Here is a 20,975-nt window from a genome sequence, read left to right on the forward strand (position 1 = left end):
GTGTGTTTTGATAGGAAGAACAAGGGCTTTGGCATCAGATCTGGGTTCAAATATTGATTTTGCCAATTGCTAGCTAGTTATTTCACTTTGCTACAGTTTGTCTTAAGTTGTTCTGATGAAATAACCTATTTAAACATCTACTAGAGTGCCAAACATATAACTGAACTCATTAAATGTTGACCATTCTCCCTTACAGAAGAAAAAAAATCCTGACTTTAATGAAATTGCAGAAGAGAGAGGGAGGACAGGATTATGGGATGTCGAGTTCATTTAGTGCTGTTCCATAGAGACCCCATAATCTTGACTGGAAAGTTCCAGTTCTCAAACTGGAGACTTTTGTTTTTCCTTCTTTCCCTTTCTATGGCTGGCATTGCCAATCCAATGAAGCTATTGATGTTCTCTCACTGTGGGGCATAAGGTTGGGTTCAGATGGCAGATGGCCAACATCTCATCAGACATTTTCCCAGTCTTTTAGTTCTACTGGACAGCCCCGAGGACCCTTGGAGCCTCCTCAAATTATAAAACCATGGAGTTTAAGTTGTCTGCGACCTGCGCCTCCACTTAGACCATCAGCAGCACTAGGTTATAAAGAGGTAATTTTGCTATATATGGTGTAAAATGCTTCTGACAAGCGAATTTTGTAGCTTATTACAAATAGTTCTGTGGGAATGTGCTTAGAATTTATGATAGGTGATACATGTCAGTCAATCTCGGATTGCTAGATTCATTGATTTTTATTTCCTAATTTTCTATTTCCCCATTGTCCATCTACAAATATTTATAGATTATCCACAGGGTTGATGTGTACTGAGTTTCCCCAACCTCCTCCTGAAGTACCTCTGGTTTACCTTTATGATGATATGATAATTTATAAATTGATAGTGATGTACACACATCTCAAACAAGAGCCACTTTATTATAGTTGAATTTCCAACCAAGCAGACCCAATTCCACTTTTTGGATCATTTTGAACTATTAAACCAAATCAGTAAAATCTTATGGGAACAAGCCACGAGTCTGAACTATGAAAGTCTGAACTATTTGCTGCAGTTGAAAAGGGAAAAGAATTTAATAAAAGGAATGTCTTTTAAAAAGAATCTTCTAAGCAACAACTGTAGAGGGTATTTGTTATTTGGGTTGTGTGGGGTTTTCAAGGCTTTTTTCTCTCTCAAAGTTGCAGTCAGGAAATGTCAGTCACTAGCTTCCGTAACTGTGTGGAGTGCTACCTTTTCCATCCAAAGAGTCGGTTTTTTCCCCCCTAACCCATTGCTCATCATTTCAGCGTTCAGGGAAGATCCTCATTTATTAGTAACTGTTCTTTAAGTAGGTCTTAGTGAGTGAATATTTAAGTTTGTGACAGTTGTGAGTTATGATGCAAAGGCACCATATCTTTCTCTATTAAATGTGTTTTGATGAATGATGCAGACTTAGCTGAATTTTGACTTTGTTTTTATTTACAACATCATGCTGTTTCAATTAATTGTTGCCTCAAATCTTAGTGTAGTAAAAATGGAAAAATATTTGGACACGAAGATTTTTTTATCCTTTCAACCCAACCTTATAGGAAAAATAATTCTTGAGCTGAATTTTCATTTTGTACCTTTATTCAGAATTTGGCCAGGAAACAGTCCCACAGGTTTGCTTTGAAAATTGACCTTTGATATTTGCAATCATCCAATTTTTTTCTTTGATTACCTAAGCCAGGAGTGCCAATTCATAGTTAGGTAGATCCCTTTTTAATGGTGGATATTTTGTAATTGTCAGTTACTAAATTCAAATTAAGGTGAGCTTTGAGGGGTAAAATTGACTTAATCCTTCACAGAACTAATCCATTAAAACTAAGGCATGATTACTTTTTCCTGCTGGGAGAAGAGAGTTATTAATAAATTCTTACTCTATAGTGTATTTTAGTTATTTTCAGCATTGTTATTCTGCACAGAACTGTATTCTTTGGGCTTTTGCATGATGATATTGCATCTAAAACTAATGTGGGAAACGTGATGATATTCTCTCTGTGTAATTTATGATAACACTAACATTTCAAATGTTGTTTTAGAATTATTGATAAATGGATTTGGTCATTGTAACCATCGACCTCTCACGCTCATCTTCTCTTTCTTTACATATTCACTTTAGAGGATGTCTTATATCTTAAAGGTAAGGGTAGAAAACTATCTTTGGCTTACAGTGACATCATAATGTTGTGCTGTAACCTTTTATGAATGAAGCTTTCCTTTATGCTTGTTTTGTCGCCTTTTGTTATTATTGGTGGCTAAAATATGAAGATGCAATTCTGACATGTAAGTATTTTCTTCAAAAAGCAGCCTCTTGTGAAATACATATGAAATGTCATCTTATAATGCCTTAAAAATGTCTGTTTTCCTGTATTTTAAAGCTATTTTTTCTGTTATTTTTGTCACATGTGAGTTGTTCATGTCTGTTGGTTTCTGCATATGACAAAGCAAATTAAATAATTGATATAATTCATATCTTCTTTCTCTACTAATTAAAAATATGGCTTTATATATGTATATTTGGCTTGACTGTATGAATGTCACTCCTAACCCAAAATTATTATCAGGAGGCCCTTCATTTGGCTCTTCTCTCTGACCACGGGGAAATTGCTTAGTTTCTTTGCCTTAATTTTCCTGTTGGACAAATGGAAATTAATATTCTTCTTTGTGGGACTGTTGCTCAGAAAAATTTATTTAAATATTTTTCAAGCTCTTTGAAAAGAAGTATATACTGAAGCAGTAGTTGTAGTTGTCATGTAATTCCCTTAAAACTGTATCAATGGGGAATATGAACCAAGTTAGGAATACTGTTATTTCTCTAGGATTGACATTCATTACTTTCTCTGCAGATGGTACCCTAAAGGCATTTGGTCTCCTGGAGAATCTGCCGCATCTTTAGTAGGCATGCTCCATTCTTATTCCCATCCCTATAGCAATGGAGAAGACAATGTCTTTGCCTCTGTTTTATTTAACCTTTCAGAGTTTATTGGAGCCATTTTTTATTGTGTGTAGTATTAACTTTTGAGACTGTCAAAATAAGAGAGGGCGATTCTATTTAATTTTATTTGCTCTTTTTAATTTGTTTTTGGGAGGAGAAGTTTAATTCATAAAGAAACCTCTATTCTTACAGGAATCTAGTAAAAGTCCCAAAACCATGAAGAAGTTTCTTCATAAAAGAAAGACTGAAAGAAAGCCATCAGAAGAGGAATATGTGATTCGGAAAAGTATGTGTTCTGTACTTTCTGAAAGTTGGTAATGGATTAAATAACAGAAAAAATTTTTAAAAAGCAAATGATTAGAGCAATTTTTCCTGGCATAATCTGTTACATAATGGCAAATGCACAGAAAGGTTTGTTCACCTCTAAGATTTTTGAATAAGCTGGCTCTTGCTGCACTTCATGTCATCTGAGGCAGACACCATCTGTATGATTTTCATGTTGAATACTTTTCCCCACCTGGTTTACAACCACTAAAGGGACCCTTGGCTATGGATACAGTTTTTCCCTCAGTTTCTGATACCTCTGGTATTTTCCTTTACTGAGATAAACTAAATAGACCTGAAAAGTCCAATGCTCTGTGATGCTCTTAGTTAGCCAAGGAATCAGCCTGTTGACATGTAGAAACAGGGCTTGATTTAGAGGTGACCGTAAAGTTGGTCAGCCAATCGGCATGTACTTACTTATTTGCCTCTATAGCTGGGAACAAGGTACTTTGGGACACACATGAAGGAGTTAGTGATGTCTCAAAAAGGGGTGACAGAATTGTGTGTATCAGTTGAAAATAAAGACTGGATAAATCTACGCTTAACTCTAGCTTCTGCATTCCCCCCCCCCCCACCACCACCACACACACTTTGGTGTGCACATCAACATATTAACAGGGTTATGCCATCCAGTCATTTCAAGAATGAGTTGGAGGGGGAAGAAAGAAGAGGGAGAATCAGTGACTGTGCTGGCTGGTTGGGAAAATGGGTGGGGTTAATGAAGAGAGCTTCCTAGAGAAGGTGCACCTTGAAATTCAAAGGAGAGGAAGGATGTGTTGTATTGGATGAGAACTGAGGCTGGCATCAAGCCTAGTGCTGTAACTGTGGCCTTGAAGAGGAGACTGATAGGACTCCCCAATTTAGAGCTCTGGGTGGGATTTGGGAGCATGCCACCCTTAGTGCTGAACTCACTGATGCTGACCCCAGAGCTCCTTGAGAATGCCCTCACTCTCACTCCATTATGAGAATTGAACAGCTTTTGCTCCTGCCTTTCAGAAACACCACTGGTCAGAAAAGCCACTTCCTATCAGTGGAGTTCACAGCATCATCTTGAGGGTCCAGAGGAATATATTGCTATGGAAAGTAATTATTAATTAAATTCGACAGGTACAGCTGCTCTGGAAGAGGACGCTCAGATTCTTAAAGTGATTGAAGCCTACTGCACCAGCGCCAGCATTCAACAAGGCCATGGCTCAAGTAGGTGCCCCCAAAGACTTTCTCTAACGTTTCACTGCCTCTTAGAAGAAGAGTAAAGCAATGCAGATTGGTGCAGGGTGTATAAAGCAGGTGACTTGGTGCAGAGCAGTGGTGCAGAGGAGCGGTGCAGGACTGCATCTTTCAGATAAGGTGGTTTTACCTACCAAGCGGTTTGTTTACCCAGTTTCTTTTCACCCAGAGAGAAAGAGAGATGCAAGAGTAAAAAAGTTGGAGGTGATAGAAATGAAAAAAAAATTTTTTTAAAGTTATTCTCCTTTGAAGTACACAGATACCTTCATCAACACTAGTTAGGAATTAAAGAGCCCAGAGAGTTCCTGTGTCTGTGAACTGATGCTAATCTCTTCTTATAGGCAGATTTGGAAAGGAAGTCAAAATACTATCTTTGATCAGCTGCATATTTAAGCAGACAGTGCTTCACCAAACTCAAGTTTCAGAGTTGCTCTGAAAATCTGGAAATATAGCTGCTTAGCAGGGGCTGTTCAAAATATATACAATTTATCAGAGAGCTATTAGGGGAGGGTATTTCCCTGAACAACTTTCAGGCTACAAACTGAAAGCAAGATAATGTTTTCTGATTCATCTTTGTGCTTTTTAAAAAGCCAGGTCACATCAATTATGTTTCTTGTCTTCCATTATTATAGACATTCAGGGTATGTTATGCGGGGATTTAGTATCTGTGTAAGAGATGAATTCTCCATCACGCTTCATTTTGGACAGCCACTGGCCCATCACTTGAGTGTGGGAGGGGATCACTTAGGTGGACTGCCTTGATACATGCTTTCAAAGTGACTGTCTCTAAGGCTGACATGAGGAAAACGTTCAATGTGAAAGTTGGCACATTTGACCATGAAGAGGGGACTTTCACAGCTTCTGCTTCACAGACAAAACCTGGCTGTGGCTTTGAGCATGCCTAGCTCTGCTAACAAGTTTCAAGGAGCCAGAAGATGGAAGTAAGAGCAGTTTTTATTGTGAAAACTGGGAACAAGAAGGGGACAAGGAAACACCAGAAGAAACGTCCTTCATACAAAATATGACCTCATCTCCTCCTCCCACCACCTCTCTTCACAGCAATAGAGTCAACAGATCTAGTTGGAGGTGCAGGCAGGTGTTCTGACCTAAAGAGTCATAGTTTTCCCCTTCCACTTCAGTCTACCTTTTACATGTGGAAAATGCCTAGAACCGTTCTTGGCACACAGTAAGCCTTTTAGCATCATGGTGACCTACCACACTGTATCCCTCTCCAGCCAGAAGTCCTATTTCCCTGGAACTGATTGTTATTATTTCTTGCTGCATCCAGTCTGTTGGTCAGTCAGTCAGTCTGCTATTCATTTATTAAATACCTACAAAGTGCTATGAGGTGGAGACACATTCACCTTAGGAAAGGGGAGGTGATCAAGTGAAGGCAATGAGTGTTCACAACTCAGAGCTCACCTTAGAAGAGAGGAAATCAGTGGCTCAAGGAGACTGAAGATTAAGGACTCAAGCTCCAGGAGGAAGGATCCAGAAATGAGGGGGAGGTTGGATGTGCAGGAGAGCTGTTTGATTAGGTCCTATGTCTGTTCTGTCACCTCTTCTATGCCAAATCCTGTAGACAGTTTGAGCAGAGAGAAGTAAAGATGCCTGCATCCCTGTTGCTGAAGTGATCAAAATAGTCTTGCCTGACCCTACCCTACCCTACCCTACCCTACCCTACCCTACCCTACCCTACCCTACCCTATAGGACTACAAAGAGAACAAATGGGAGTGAGTGATACTTCTGAGGCCCTTTAAGCATGTGTATCCCAGTGCAGTGCTATTCTAAATTTACTAAAATTATATAATGCCACAGCATATGATGTGGTGTGCTATTCTCTGAAGATGTGCAGAGACAGATGATCACTGGTCAGCCTTTTGCTGTGAAAGAGGCAAAACAGGAAAAGATGGGGTCGTGGTTGAGGACAGGTATCACAGTGGCCCTTTCACATTATTTTTCTGAGTACAAAATGCTCTCCTCCCCAAGGTTTAGTGAATATATTTGGTCATTTAAAATTTGCTCAGGTCAGGAAGATTTAGTCATTAAATGGGTGACTGTCTGGATGCAAGGTTGCAACATGCTATTAACAAAGACCCTTCAATAACAATAGAAGAAAGGAACTGACACCTATAAATAGTTCTCACTAGTAATGCTTCCCTCTCCACCTTCTTGCAACCCTTACTTGTAGGTACTCGCAAAGATTCAGTTCCACAAGTCTTACTCCCCGAGGAAGAGAAACTCATCATCGAAGAAACCAGAAGCAATGGCCAGACCATCATTGAAGAAAAGTGAGTAGGCTAAACCTTTTCTGATTTGTCTGCAGGCTGGAAAGATGAGTCTGGCAAGGCAATGTGGCTCTTGCAAAGCCTTTTCATCTGGGAATGCAGCCCTCTTTGCTGATCATGAGGTTGGGAGCTTTGGGAAGGCTTCCCCTTAGCAAAGGAGAGACACAGGGGAAGAACTCTCATCTTGGTGGCTGCCCCTGGAGCCCACTCCACCATCCAGTAAGGTGCTTCAGGGTACATAAGAATATCACTCTGCATGGATGTAGGAGGCACCTGGGAAGGCCATGACACCAATTTCCCTGCCCAGAGGGATGCTTTTCACATTTATTGAGTCAAGCACTGGACTTTCTCTGACATGACCTCATTTAAAATCCTAGAGCAATCCAGTGAGATAAGCACTACTTTCACCACTTTTATAGATGAGGCAACTGAGGTTCAGGGTGATTATGTCCCTGGCCTACCTTGGCACAGTAGTGAGGGTGACCTAATGGGGGAAAATCAGGTTAAATACTGTATGGCTCATAAAATAAACACAAAGTAGCTAAATAATTCCTTTGTTTAAACTTGAGTCATTTCTGAAGTCAAGCCTAAATTTGCAATAGACAGTGTATTACAAAGTGCTTGGCATCATCAGTGTACAGTACCTTTCCATCTGGTGTATGAAGTGATATGGCCAAATGGTAAAGCACTTGGGCTTATGAGAAGAACAGCCCTGGTTCACCTCCAGATTCTACTACTTGTTGGCTGTGTGACCTGGGGCAAGTTCCTTCACCTATCTGTGCCTCAGTTTCCTCATCTTTAAAATGGGTATGGTAGTAATACTTTCCAGGTTGTTGTGAGCTTAAATGGAATAATAAGTGCATATAAAGGTTAGCACATGGTAATCACTCAACAAATAATTACATTACTATAATTATTTATAATATAAATGTTTATATTATAATTATATTATTTAAATTTTTATTTTTATTTTTAAAATATATCTTTATTGGTTTCAGAGAGAGGAAAGAAGAGGGAGAGAGATAGAAACATCAATGATGAGAGAGTCATTGATCGAGCCCGCAACCCGGGCATGTGCCCTGACTGGGAATCGAACCCCGATTGCCTGGATCCTAGGTCGATGCTCAACAGCTGAGCCATGCCCGGCCAGGCAAATTTTTATTTTTTAATTACAGTTGACATTCAATATTATATTAGTTTCAGGAGCATAGCATAGTGGTTAGACATTTATATAACTTATGAACTGATCTCCAATAGGCCTAGTACCTACCTGGCACTAAACAGAGTTATTACAATATTATTGACTACAGGGAGTCCCAAAAAAATGTATACACACTATGTCTGTAGATTCTATTACATTTTGAAAATAAAATGTATTTTAATAAACACTGCCCTTATAACTATTCAAAGTGTGTATTCATTTTGGGGGGATATCCTATATATTCTCTATGCTGTACTTTACATCCCAGGGACTATTTTGTACCTGCCAATTTGTACTTCTTAATCCTTTCACCTTTTTCACCCAGCTCCCAAAACCCCTCCCATCTGTTAACCATGTTAATTTTCTGTATCTGTGAATTTGTTTCTGTTTCCTTTGTTTATTTTGTGTTTTAGATTCCATATATAAGTGAAATTATATGATATATTTCTCTCTCTCTGACTTACTTCACTTAGCATAATGCTCTCTAGGTCCATCTATGTTGTCACAAATGGTAAGATTTCATTCTTTTTATGGCCAAGTAATATATATATATTACTTCTTTATTCAATCATCTATTGATGGGCACTTAGGTTCCTTCCATGTCTTGGGTATTATAAATAATGCTGCAGTGAACATAGGGATGAATATATATTTTCATAATAGTGATTTGGATTTCTCTGGATAAATACCCAGAAATGTAATTGCTGGGTCATATAGTAGTTCTAGTTTTAAAATTTTGAAGAACCTCCATTCTGTTTTCCATACTGGCTGTACCAATTTGAAATCCCACAAATAGTGCACGAGGGTTCCCTTTTCTCCATATCCTCACCAACACTTGTTGTTTATTGATTTATTGTTGATATCTCTTCTGACAGGTGTGAGGTGATATCTCTGGTTTTTTTTTTAATTTTATTTTTCAATTACAGTTTACATTCAATATTATTTTGTATTAGTTTCAGGTATATCTTATTGTGGTTTTAATTTGTATTTCTCTGATGATTAGTGACATCAAGCATCTTTTCATATATCTATTGGCCATTTGTATGTCATCTTTGGAAAAATGTCTATGCACATCCTCTGCTTGTTTTTTAATTGGTGTGTTAGTATTTTTGGTGTTAAGTTGTATGAGTTCTTTATGAGTATGTCAAATAAGGTTGTTGGCATCAATTCAACACCAACAGGAATTTCCAATTTGGGCTGTGATGAAGAAGAAAACTTTATTCAGTGCAAACAGCTCAATAGTGTTGCAGCTAAATTATGAAGCAGCGCAGCTGTGAAACAGCCTGGCTGTGAAGCCCTAGGGTGAGCCAGCCATGAGTCCAGGCAGCCCTAGACCCACGCCCCTCTGCATATAAACTGTTCTGTTCTCCTCTGGCAAGATATCTTTTGTGTTTCATCTTTGGTGGAAAGGGAAAGTGCACTCTCTAAGCCAGAGGGAGCTGACTCATTCAGACAGAAGTCCTGGCCCCGATCCATGACTGGTTTGTCCTCAGGCAAACGAAGACTCCAAATCCTCGAAGTTTGATTGGTCCAAAAGGCACTGTTCTGATTGATCAGAATGGAGCCACTCTGATTTTTTTTTTAATATATCTTTATTGATTTCAGAGGGAGGATGGGAGAGGGAGAGAGAGAAAGAGAGAGAGAGAGAAACATCAATGATGAGAGAGTCATTGATTGGTTGCCTCCTGCACGCCCCTGACTGGAGATCGAGCCCACAACCTGGGCATGTGCCCTGACCAGGAATTGAACTGCGATCTCCAGAATCCTAGGTCGATGCTCAACTGCTGAGCCACGCCCAGCCGGGCTGATTTTTTTAGTGAAGATGTTGATGGTGATATAGCTGCACAGCTACTATTGGATGGGGAAAGCCTCAGTTCTATTGGTTGAAATAGGATTCCAGGAACTCCTTTATAAAGGCTGGCTCAGATGGAAGAACTGGAGTTCAGGAAGGCAGTTCAGTGCAGAGGCAGGCAACTTAGTGCAGACTTCTCCCGGAAGTGTGGTTTGTGTGAGAAGCCCCTGTGTAGAAATGGCTGCTAGGCTCTGTTTTTTGTTTGTTTTTTGTTTTTTAATTTGAGCCTAGTTAGCTATGAGGAGCCCTTCTTAGTTGATATCTTTTTTTTTTAGGGTCCACAGATATCATTGGTGAATATCTTCTCCCATCCAGTAATTTGTCTTTTTTTTTGTTTGTTATGGTTTCTTTTGCTGTGCAAAACCTTTTTAGTTTGATGTAGTTTTTATTTATTTTGTTTGTTTGTTTCCCTTGCCTGAGGATCCATATCCAAAAATAAAAATATGTTACTAAGAGCAATGTCAAAGAGTTCACTGCCTATATTTTCTTCTAGAATTCTTATGGTTTTGGGTCTTACATTTAAGTCTTTAATCCATTTTGAGTTTATTCTTATATATGGTATAAGAAAGTGGTGTAGTTTCAGTTTTTCTCACGTATCTGTCCAGTTTTCTCAACACCATTTATTGAAGAGACTATCTTTACCCCACTGTATGTTCTTACCTTCTTTGTCATAGATTAATTGACCATATGGGTGTGGGTTTATTTCTGGGCTCTCTATTCTGTTCCATTAATCTACATGTCTGTTTTTATGCCAGTACCATGCTGTTTTGATTGTAGGGTGATACCTCCAACTTTGTTCTTCTTTCTCAAGATTGCTATGGCTATTCAGGATCTTTTGTGGTTCCATATAAATTTTTTGATTACTTATTCTATTTCTGTGAAAAATACCATTGGTATTTCGATAGGGATTGCATTGAATCTCTAGATCACTTTGGGTAGTAGGGACATTTTACTTATGTTAATTCTTTTTATATGTGAGCATGGTATATGCTTCCAATTATTTGTATTTTCTTAAATTTCTTTCTTCAGTGTCTTATAATTTTCTGAATACACATCTTTTACCTCCTCAGTTAAATGTATTCCTAGATATTTTATTTTTTAAAACATAACTTAAATGGGATTGTTTTCTTTACTTCTCTTTCTGATAGATTGTTATTGGTGTATAAAAATCCAACTGATTTCTTAATACTAATTTTGTATCCTGCTACTTTACTGAATTCATTTAACAGTTCTAAGAGTTTTATAGTGAAATCTTTAGGATTCTCTTTTTATTATCATGTTATCAGCAAATAATGACAATTTTACTTCTTCCTTACCAATTTGGATGCCTTTTTTTTTCTTGCCTAATCGCTGTGACTAGCACTTTCAATACCATGTTGAATAAGAGTGATGAAAGTGGACATCCCTGTCTTGCTCCTGGTCGTAAGGGAAATGCTTTTAGTTTTCCCCCATTGACTAGGATGTTAGCTGTGAGTTTGTCATATATGGCTTTTATTATGTTGAGATATGTTCCCTCCATTTTTACTTTGCCGAGAGTTTTTATCATAAATGGCTACTGGATTTTGTCAGAAGCTTTTTCTGCATCTATTGATATGATCATATGATTTTTATCCTTCATTTTGTTTATGTGATGTATCACATTAATTGATTTGTGGTTATTTTACAAACCTTACATCCCAGCAATAAATCCCACTTGATCATGGTTTATGATCCTTTTAATGTATTACTGGATTCAGTTTGCTAATATTTGTTGAAGATTTTTGTTTCTGTGTTCATCAGTGTTATTGTTCTGTAATTTTCTGTTTTTTGTAATTTCTTTGGTTTTGGAATCAAGGTAATACTGGCCTTATAAAATCAGTTTGGGATCTTTCCCTCCTCTTCAATTATTACGAATAGCTTGAGAAAGATAGATATTGCCCAGCCGGGCGTGGCTCAGCGGTTGAGCATCAACCTAGGATCCAGGAGATCGGGGTTCGATTCCTGGTCAGGGCACAGGCCCGGGTTGCGGGCTAGGCAGCCAATCAATGACTCTCTCATCATTGATATTTCTATCTCTCTCTCTCCCCCTTCCTTTCCTCTCTCTGAAATCAATAAAGATATGTGTTTTTTTAAAAAAGAGAGAAAGATAGGTATTAATTCTGCTTTGAATATTTGGTAAATTTAACCTATAAAGCCCCCTTGTCCAGATTTTTGTTTGATTCAATTTTGTTGGTAGTAATTGGTCTGTTCAGATGTCCTGTTTCTTCTTGATTCAGTCTTGGAAGATTGTATGTTTCTAGGAATTTATGCATTTCTTCTAGGTTGTTCAATTTGTTGACATACAATTTTTTGTAGTATTTTCTTATAATCCTCTGTATTTCCTTGACGTCAGTTGTCACTTCTCTTTCATTTTCATTTTTGAGTTATTTATTTGGATCTTATCTCTCTTTTTCTTGGTGAGACTGGTTAAAGGTTTATAAATTTTTAAAAATCTTTTCAAAAGATCAGCTCTTAGTTTCATTGGTCTTTTTCACTGTTCTTTTTTTAGACTCTATTTCATTAATTTTATCTATGATCTTAATAATTTCCTTCTTTCTGCTAACTTTGCACTTTATTTCTTTCTAGTTCCTTTAGGTATTAGGTTAGGTTGTTTATTTGAGATTTTTGTTATTTCTTGATGTAGGCCTGTATTGCTATGAATTTTCCTCTTAGGACTGCCTTCCGTGTGTCCCATAGATTTTTGGTTGTTGTCTTTTTATTTTTATTTGTCTCAAAGTATATTTTGATTTCTTTTTTATCATGGTGTTAACACAGTCATTGTTTAGTAGCATGTTATTTAGCCTCCAAATGCTGTGTGTTTTTCAGGGGTTTTTTTCTTATAACTGATTTCTAGTTTTATACAATTGTGATTGGAGAAGATGCTTGATATTATTTCAGCCTTCTTCAATTTATTGAGCCTCGTTTTGTGGCCTAACATGTGGTCTATCATGGAAAATGTCCATGTGTGCTTGATAAGAATACGTATTCTGCTGCTTTGGGGTGAAATGCTCTAAAAATCATTTAAATTCATCTGGTCTAATGTGTCATTTAAGGCTGCTGTTTCCTTGATTTTCTGTCTGGATGATCTATTCATTGATGTTAATGGGTTGTTAAATTCTTCTACTATTACTGTATTACTGTTGATCTGTCCCTTTATGTCCATCAATATTTGCTTTATATATATATAGGTGCCCCTACATTGTGTGCATAAATGTTTACATGGGTTACATCCTCTTGTTGGACTGGTCCCTTTATCATTATGTGATATCTTTTTTTGTCTCTTATAGCCTTTGTTTTAAAGTCTATTTTGTCTGATATAAGTATAGCTACCCTGTATTTTTTCATCATTTCTATTTGCATGAGATATCTTTTTCCATCCTTTTACTTTCATTCTGTGCATGTCTTTTGATCTGAAGCAGGTCTCTTGTCAGCAGCGTATGTATGGGTTTTATATTCTTATCCATTCAGCTACCCATGTCTTTTGATTGGACACATAATGTATTTATATTTAAAGAAATTATTGATAAGTTTGTAATTTTTGTCTTTTTATTATATGTTTTTGAGGGTCCCCCCCCCTTTTTCTTCTTCTAGAAGTCCCTTTACCATTTCTTGTAATACTGGTTTGGTGGTGATGAACTCCTTTAGCTTTTTCTTGTCTGGGAAGCTATTTATCTCTCCTTTGATCCTAAATGATAGTCTTGCTGGGTAATCTTGGTTGTGTTTCCTTGTTTTGCATCAGTTTGAATATTTTGTGTCCATCTCTTCTGGCCTAAACATTTTCTGATGAGAAATCATCTGACAGTCTTATGGGAGCTCCCTTGTAGTTAACTAATTGCTTTTCTCTTGCTGCTTTCAGGATTCTCGCTTTGTCTTTAACCTTTGCCATTTTATTTATGATGTGTCTTGGTGTGGGCCTATTTGGGTTCATCTTGTTTGGGACTCTCTGTGCTTCTTGGACTTGTATGTCCTATTTCCTTCACTAATTTAGGGAAGGACGTTTTCCATCATTATTTCTTCAAATAGGTTTTCAATCCCTTGCTCTCCCTTTTCTCCTTCTGGTTCCCCTATGATGCAAATGTTGACAATTGATTTTATCCCAGAAGTCCCTCAAATGATTCTCGTACTTTTAAATCTTTTTCTTTTTGCTGCTCCAATTAGGTGTTTTCTGCTACCTTGTCTTCCAAATCATTAATTTGATCCTCTTCTTCATCTAATCTGTTGTTGATTCCATTTAATGTATTCTTTTTTTCCCCATTTAATGTATTCATTTCAGTTATTGTATTCTTCATTTCTGACTAGTTCTTTTTTGTGGTTTTTATCTCTTTTTGTAAGTTCTCACTGAATTCATCTATTTTTTTCCCCTAAAGTCATTGAGCATCCTTATAATCAATGTTTTGAACACTATCTGATATTTTGTTTCCTCCATTTTGTTTAGTGCTTTTTCTGGAGTGTTGTTCTGTTATTTCATTTGTGACATGTTTCTTTGTCTTCTCTTTTGGGCTGTCTCCCTCTGTTAGTTTCTATGTATTAAATGGTGGATCTGTTACACCTGGCAGTCTTGGCAAGGCGACCTTTTATAGTAGGTTCCCTGTGGGATCCAGTGGCACAGTCTCCCCAGTCACCTGAGCTGAGTGCTCCAGGGTTGTCCCTTGTGTGGATTGTGTGTGGCCTCTGATTATAGTTGGGCTTTGGTTGTTGTTGGCACATCAGTGGGTGAGATTGATCCTCAGGCTAATTGGCTGAAAGGACTGTCCATGACTATAGTGGATGAACTGTTGTTCAGGAGCTGACATCATGGAGTAGAGTTTGCTTTATCAGGAGCTCTTGTGCCTGCCAAATACACCTTTTGGGTGTGTCATTTGTTGAGCTAATTGGGTGGTAGTCTTGTGGTGTAACACTGGCCACTGGGTGTATTGATTCTGGGGCCTCTTGAGAGGGTCTCCAGTGCAGGCCAAGGCCAGCCGCTGCCTGTGCCAGTCCCATGGCCACCTGGTAGGGGCTACAGAGTGATCTGCTGTTGGTAGCTGCCTGTGCCTGTGCTGGGTATGGAGGTGCCTGGGAGAGGCTATGCTGTGAACTGAGGCTGGCTTCCATTAGTACCTGGCTTGGGCCTGCTCAGCAAGAGGAATAGGGCATGTCAAAGCCAGCTTCTGATTGTTTGGAGTTTGTGGACCTTTGATAGATTTTAGCTAAAGTCTGCAGTGGGCTGAGGCCAGCAACTTCTGAGGAACAGCCACTGAAAGATGTTCAGCCTGGTGCACAAGTTGTGTGCAATGGGGTCTCAGGGAAACTCCAGGGCGGGGTGAGCAATGTTTGCCAGGTTGATGGATCTCAGAGTTGGGGCCTACCTGCTCCTGATGACTGGGTGGAGGGAGGGTCTATAATAATAATTATTATTATAATTATTATTACAGCTATATTAATTTCTACAACTTTGTGAGGTTTTCAGTGGAATGTGTTATTATCCCCATTTTGTATGTGAAGAAAGTAAGACCAAGAAAGAATGAGAAGGAACTGGTTACCCAAGGTTAGAGGTCTGGTAAGTGGTAGGATTAGACCTGAACCCAGATCTCTAAAGTCTTTGTCCAGGAAAACAGCCAGAGAGGACATGAATGCTTCACAACTCAGCTAGGGTGCTTTATCCTTTTCTGGAATATATGGAATCTTCCCAAAATAATGCTCCTTCCTTTGTTGTGTCATGTAGGGTCATTCAGGGTCATGCAGGATCAGATAGGTGAGAAGAGCAATGCTATAGCACAGGTAGTGTAGGATTTGTAGGGCCCTGTGATACCTCTCGTTATATGTTAGGTGACGTTCATTCCTGCCCTAAAGAGAGAAATAAAAACCTGATGATAAGCCCTAGCCTCTTTTTTGTACTTACTCAAGCTGGGAAGTGAGTGGCAAAGGAAGAAGTATAGAAAAGGTGCAATGACATGGTGTTTGCATGAGCATGTGTGCTGATGGTGGTTAGCCCATAACAATGAGGAACACAGGGACAATTTATAGCAGTATCTCCTCTGATTAGCTAGAAAATCCACTGTATTTCAGGATCTGTAATTCTATAAATCTGCTTTTCTTGTTAAGTATCACTTAACAATACTTCAGTGCCAGCCATTAATCTCTGAACTTTATGTTCTAGGAGCCTCGTTGACACTGTTTATGCCTTGAAGGATGAGGTGAAAGAACTGAAACAGGTAATGAAGTATAAAGGTCTTTTTTTCATATCATAACAGGACCACTCCCTCTTCCTTGTCACACACCAGTAGATGTTCTGGGGAAAGGTCCAGGAACAAAACAGTGAGGTGTGTCATCAAGGTGGGTTTTGTGGATTTTACCATGTGACCTTGGGTTGAAACTTCTGAGGCTTGCTTATGTACCTATTTAGCTATTTATAATAGGGTCCCAAACTTAGTTAAAAATTTCATGATTCCTGACATTTACAGAATTTAAGAAAAGATAAGCCATTTGGGAGCGCCTACCAGAATCATAAATCATAATTTGTGGGCTCCTGTGCAGATGTGATCCAGTGCTCCTTGATGTACACACTTCCTTGTGTTTGAGGACTAGCTATACCTGGTGACAGGGTAAAGGATGGATTAGAAGGGAGAAAGACCAGACACTGGAAGACCACTTAGGAGGTTATTACAAAACTCAGGGTGAGACATGATGGAGGTCTGACCTGAGGCAGTACTACTGAGGTTGCAGAGGAGGAAAATAAATGTGAAGGAAGGCACATTGCAAAGTTAGAGCCTGTGAAACGTGATGGTGTGATTTTGGGATTAAGAAAGAGTCAGGGATTGAAGATGAAGCTTTTTACCTTGGTGTCTAGTTTGATATGGTGATGCCCTTCATGGAGATCAGCAACCACAGGGGAAAGATAAGTTTGGGATGATGGAGATAGAGTTCACTTTAAGACATAATGAGTTTGAGAGACTTGTAATACTTCTAGGGGGAAATACGAAGTTGGCATTGGGGAGTGTGGAGTTAGTGCTCATGAGACAAGATGAAGTAAGTACCGGAGAGATTTTGGAGACCTCTTAATAGATACTTGAGTTGAAAGAGAATAGACACTAAGTGAAAAGAGTATTGAATTAGCAGAGGGCCAGGGCCAGAGCCTTAGAGGATGCTTATATTTCAAAGAAGAAGAATGCAAAATGTTGGTCAGAGAGAGATAAGAGAATCAATAAGCTGCCTGTGTTAGGAGCTGAGGGAAAGGAGTTTGAGGAAGAAAAGTGTAGTCAGTAGTGAAGGCCGCCAAGACGAAGAGCAGGAAGAACCCTGAGAAGGGGTCCCTTTGTTTTGTAATCAAGTATTTTTCCATTATAGGAGAATAAAAGGATGAAGCAATGCCTGGAAGAAGAATTGAAATCAAGAAGGGACCTAGAAAAGCTGGTCCGGAGGCTGTTGAAGCAAACTGATGAGTGTATTCGGGCTGAGTCCAGTAACAAGACCTCCATTCTTCCATAATTATCACTGTGCACCTGGGCAGAGTGTGCCTTCAGTGCATCTTGAAATGTCCAGCTGAATGATTTGGCTCAGTTTGCTCACTTCCTTGGTTTTTATTTTGTATTTGAGTCAGCCCCCTTCCCTCTGTTTGCTTGAGTGTTTGTTTTTGTTTGGTTATTGGTTTGTTGGTTACATTTTTTCTGACAGGGATAAAAGCAAGAGGTGGTGGAAGTCTCCCCAGTGTTTTTTCTATTCAATAACAAAAGGAAAGCTAATCTAGGCAAATGACTTAATTGATCTGATGGCCTTCAGTTCCTAGTACCTCTTTAACAACCATTACCCTTTTGGGGCTGGCTACTATCCCAAAGCCACTGGACATGGATTATTAAAGGTGAATTTGACTTTCCCCCAGTGCTTTCCTGTACCTGGAAGCCTGTCAGTACCTAATTTACTGACAGCAAAGCTTTCTGAGCTATGACTAGAGTAGGGTGAAAGACAAACACATTAGCCAAATGATTCAGTTGCCCTTCCCTGGACCATCAATTCCCACCCCTCAATGCATACTTTTTTTTGTTACTACCTGATGTTATCTATAAGACCAAGAAGACAGTAGTGCCCTTATTCCTTTTGTGTTGGTTAACATTTTAACTCTGTGGGTCATAAACTCTGGTCATTCATGCCAACACCAAATCCATTAGCAAATTCCATTGGATATTCCTCCCTTCATCAGCAGAGTTGACCACCTCTTCTCCATTACATAATAGGATTTTCCCCCTAGCCTTCTGCCTCATGTGTAAGTTTTGTACTTCCCCAGTGCTTTTAGCCAACCATACCAAGTGGTGTGCAAAGTAGTATGTGTGTGCTTTGCTTACTTTTTAAAAATATAGACTGTGAGCAGGTATTATATCTACATTGCATATTCAAATTGCAGCTTCTCATCTTTAAAACAATCTGTCATTGAGGAGATAATGTGCCCCAGTAAACAGCTTTGATTCACGTTATTGCTCTCCCATATATGCTATGAGAAACTGTAATATTCATCAACCTCTAAGAATTATTTGTAGAAATGTGCTATTGGTCCAGTTTGTATATCTGGAGAAAAAAAAAAGAGTGCTGGTTACTAGTGAAGCTGATTATTTGGAATTGGTTTACTCAAGTTTCTCATCAAGTCAAGCCATTGCCTTTGTAAGCATCTCAGAAATTAGAACTGTGACAAACCAGATTTAGAAGATGGTCACAGAAGAGTAGCACACATCCAAATTCCGCCCAGTTGAAAGTCATCTCTCCCAAAGAGGTGAAATTTGGCCAGGTGGGAAAGATCACTGGAAAGAAAGACAAAAGGCCAGTGGACTGATCAAAGTTGTCTTCCAGGTACATTTGATAGGTGCCTATAAATATGGATTCTGCAAATATCATTTAGAAACCAAACTTGAAACTTGAACCTCCCAGCTTGGTAAGCCCTTTTGCTTTCCAGTACTGGAAGGTATCAAATTCCTATAGCTGCATGGTACGGGCTGTTGACTGCTTACTGCACAGCAGAAATTGCACCATTCACAGGAAATGGACTATTCCTGTGGTCCAACATCAGCCAACCACACACAGCTGTCTTTGGAAGCTGAAGAGTGAAGATTTCTAAGAATTGGCTGTTCTGTTTTTAATTACAGCAGTTTAGATGTGCCATCCTTCACCTAAAAATTAAAAACAACACAGATCTTAGCATTTGCTCTCTCTGTGGTTAATCAATGGCTTGCAGTAAATGTGCAAAGTATATCCATAGGAAACATTTTTGTGATTACAAAATATTTTAGTTGATAAGGTATAGCTTAAAATATTGAAAGGTCTTTATTTTAGAGTGACATGTATATATATGCATGTTTTGGCAACTTGGCCCTTATGATGAGAGGCCCACAGTACTCTGGATAATGAAACTTGTGCAGAGTGGTGTCCACGCTCACACACTAAACAATAATATAAAGGAAATGAAGCCATGCTAACCTGAGAGTAGTGTCTCCATAGTTGTGTTGTTTACAATACTCTATAAATGGGTTTCTGTTACCCTGTAATTAAGCTGTTGCCCTTGGAGGCCTTTCAGTTCCACTTCTATCATGTCCCTTCTTACACAGGCTCAAATTTTCTAACTTGTTTTTATTTTGAAGACTTTTAAAATTGACATTTTCAATAAATAAGAATAACAATGCTTTATAAAATAAGTGCTGTGTTTTTAAATATTTTTTATTTATTTATTTATTTATTTAATTAAATTAATTAATTTATTTATTTATTTTTGCTGGCTGGTGTGCAGAAAGATTTTTCATGCTATGTCAGCTTCCTTTCCTATTTCCTTCATCATCAGGCCCCCTAGCCAGCTTTGACCTTTTCCTCTCAAGGCAGGTAATATTTGCTCCTCACTTTATACAAATAATATATGCCATGAGACAGAACATTCCTTAACTTCACACGTCTCCTTCTGACCCCAACCTATAAAGTGTCTGTACTTCTCACCGTTTTCTTTCCAATACTAGAAAGATATCCATTTTCCTGATTAAGCTTATCCCTTGATCTTTTTCCCCCCCCCTTAAATGTATCTTTATCGATTTCAGAGAGAGGAAAGGAGAGGGAGAGAGAGAGAGAGAGAAACATCAGTTATGAGAGAGTGATCAATCAGCTGCCTCCTGTACGCCCCCTACTGGGGGTTGGACCTGCAACCCGGGCATGTGCCCTGACCTGGAATCGAACCATGATCTCCTGGATCCTAGGTCGATGCTCAATAGCTGAGCCACATCCAGCTGGGCATCCCTTGATCTTTAGTCTTGTTGCCATCCCTCTTTATATTTTGCAGGATTTTGCCAATCAGTTATATCCTATATTTTGACCGCAGTTGAAATGTTGGTGTCAAGAGTCAGGAAGGTTTATTTGCTCCATCTAAAGATAGATGCTCTGGATATTATCTGTTTCTACTAAGTATTCATTCCTACCCTTTTTATGTTCCCCTTGGACATCTAAAATAAATAAATAAAAAAAACACATCCTAGATTCCCTTGCAGCTAGGGTTCTGGGTAAAATGTGGGTTCTGATACATTTTCAGTTCTGGCAATGAGATGCTTTTGCACAATATTTGGAAGGCTTAAGTTAGGCAGAGGATATCTTCCTGGGGATTGTTGGCTGGCAGGCAGTTCCAAGGATATGTTCATGGCTTTGTAGTCTACATTCCAGTGTGTGTACTCCAGCTTTTGGGGTGAGAAACTGTAGTGGCGGTAGTGCTGATGACAGAAGCAACAGCAGCTTCCTACACTAGATTTAGATCACAAATGCAGTGATATGACCACAAAGCCACTAGTCCAATGGCAGGCCCCTGACTTCTACTTCTGTAGCCAACAGTTTTGTAGACACCTCATATTACTTTTCTGCTTGAGATATCTTCAGAGATTTATGGTTTTTATTCTAAAGCAATAGATATAACATTGCACCTCCTATGTGTTAGGCCCCATACTGTTTTACATGGTTTTAAGCTCATGTAATCCTCACAACCCTAGGAGATATTCACTATTTTTAGCCCCACCTTACAAATGAACAGAGGCACAGATGTTAATATACTAGGATGTGTGGAGCTGGAATTTAGAAACCTGGTCTGTCTGGCTATTGTATCCATGCTCTTTTTGTTTGTTT

General features: G+C 38.7%; 1 protein-coding gene across 5 annotated transcripts in view; it reads left to right on the forward strand.

Moving 5' to 3' along the window:
* Nucleotides 1–19,513, forward strand: part of ARHGEF6 (Rac/Cdc42 guanine nucleotide exchange factor 6) — a 101,833-nt gene extending 82,320 nt beyond the window's left edge. For 2 of the 5 annotated variants that reach the window (XM_081126495.1, XM_081126497.1), the window contains 7 exons: nucleotides 468–593; nucleotides 2,137–2,157; nucleotides 3,145–3,238; nucleotides 4,384–4,473; nucleotides 6,696–6,795; nucleotides 16,003–16,057; nucleotides 17,190–19,512. In XM_081126495.1, coding sequence (XP_080982621.1) covers nucleotides 468–593; nucleotides 2,137–2,157; nucleotides 3,145–3,238; nucleotides 4,384–4,473; nucleotides 6,696–6,795; nucleotides 16,003–16,057; nucleotides 17,190–17,330 — 627 coding nt within the window. In that variant the 3' untranslated portion in view covers nucleotides 17,331–19,512. Of the gene's footprint in view, nucleotides 1–467; nucleotides 594–2,136; nucleotides 2,158–3,126; nucleotides 3,239–4,383; nucleotides 4,474–6,695; nucleotides 6,796–16,002; nucleotides 16,058–17,189 lie in introns of all 5 variants that reach the window. The other 3 variants (XM_081126496.1, XM_081126498.1, XM_081126499.1) reach the window with 2 other exon arrangements.
* Nucleotides 19,514–20,975: the final 1,462 nt, after the last annotated feature.

The sequence above is a fragment of the Miniopterus schreibersii genome, assembly GCF_964146895.1.
Source record: "Miniopterus schreibersii genome assembly, chromosome: X".
NCBI lineage: Eukaryota > Metazoa > Chordata > Mammalia > Chiroptera > Miniopteridae > Miniopterus > Miniopterus schreibersii.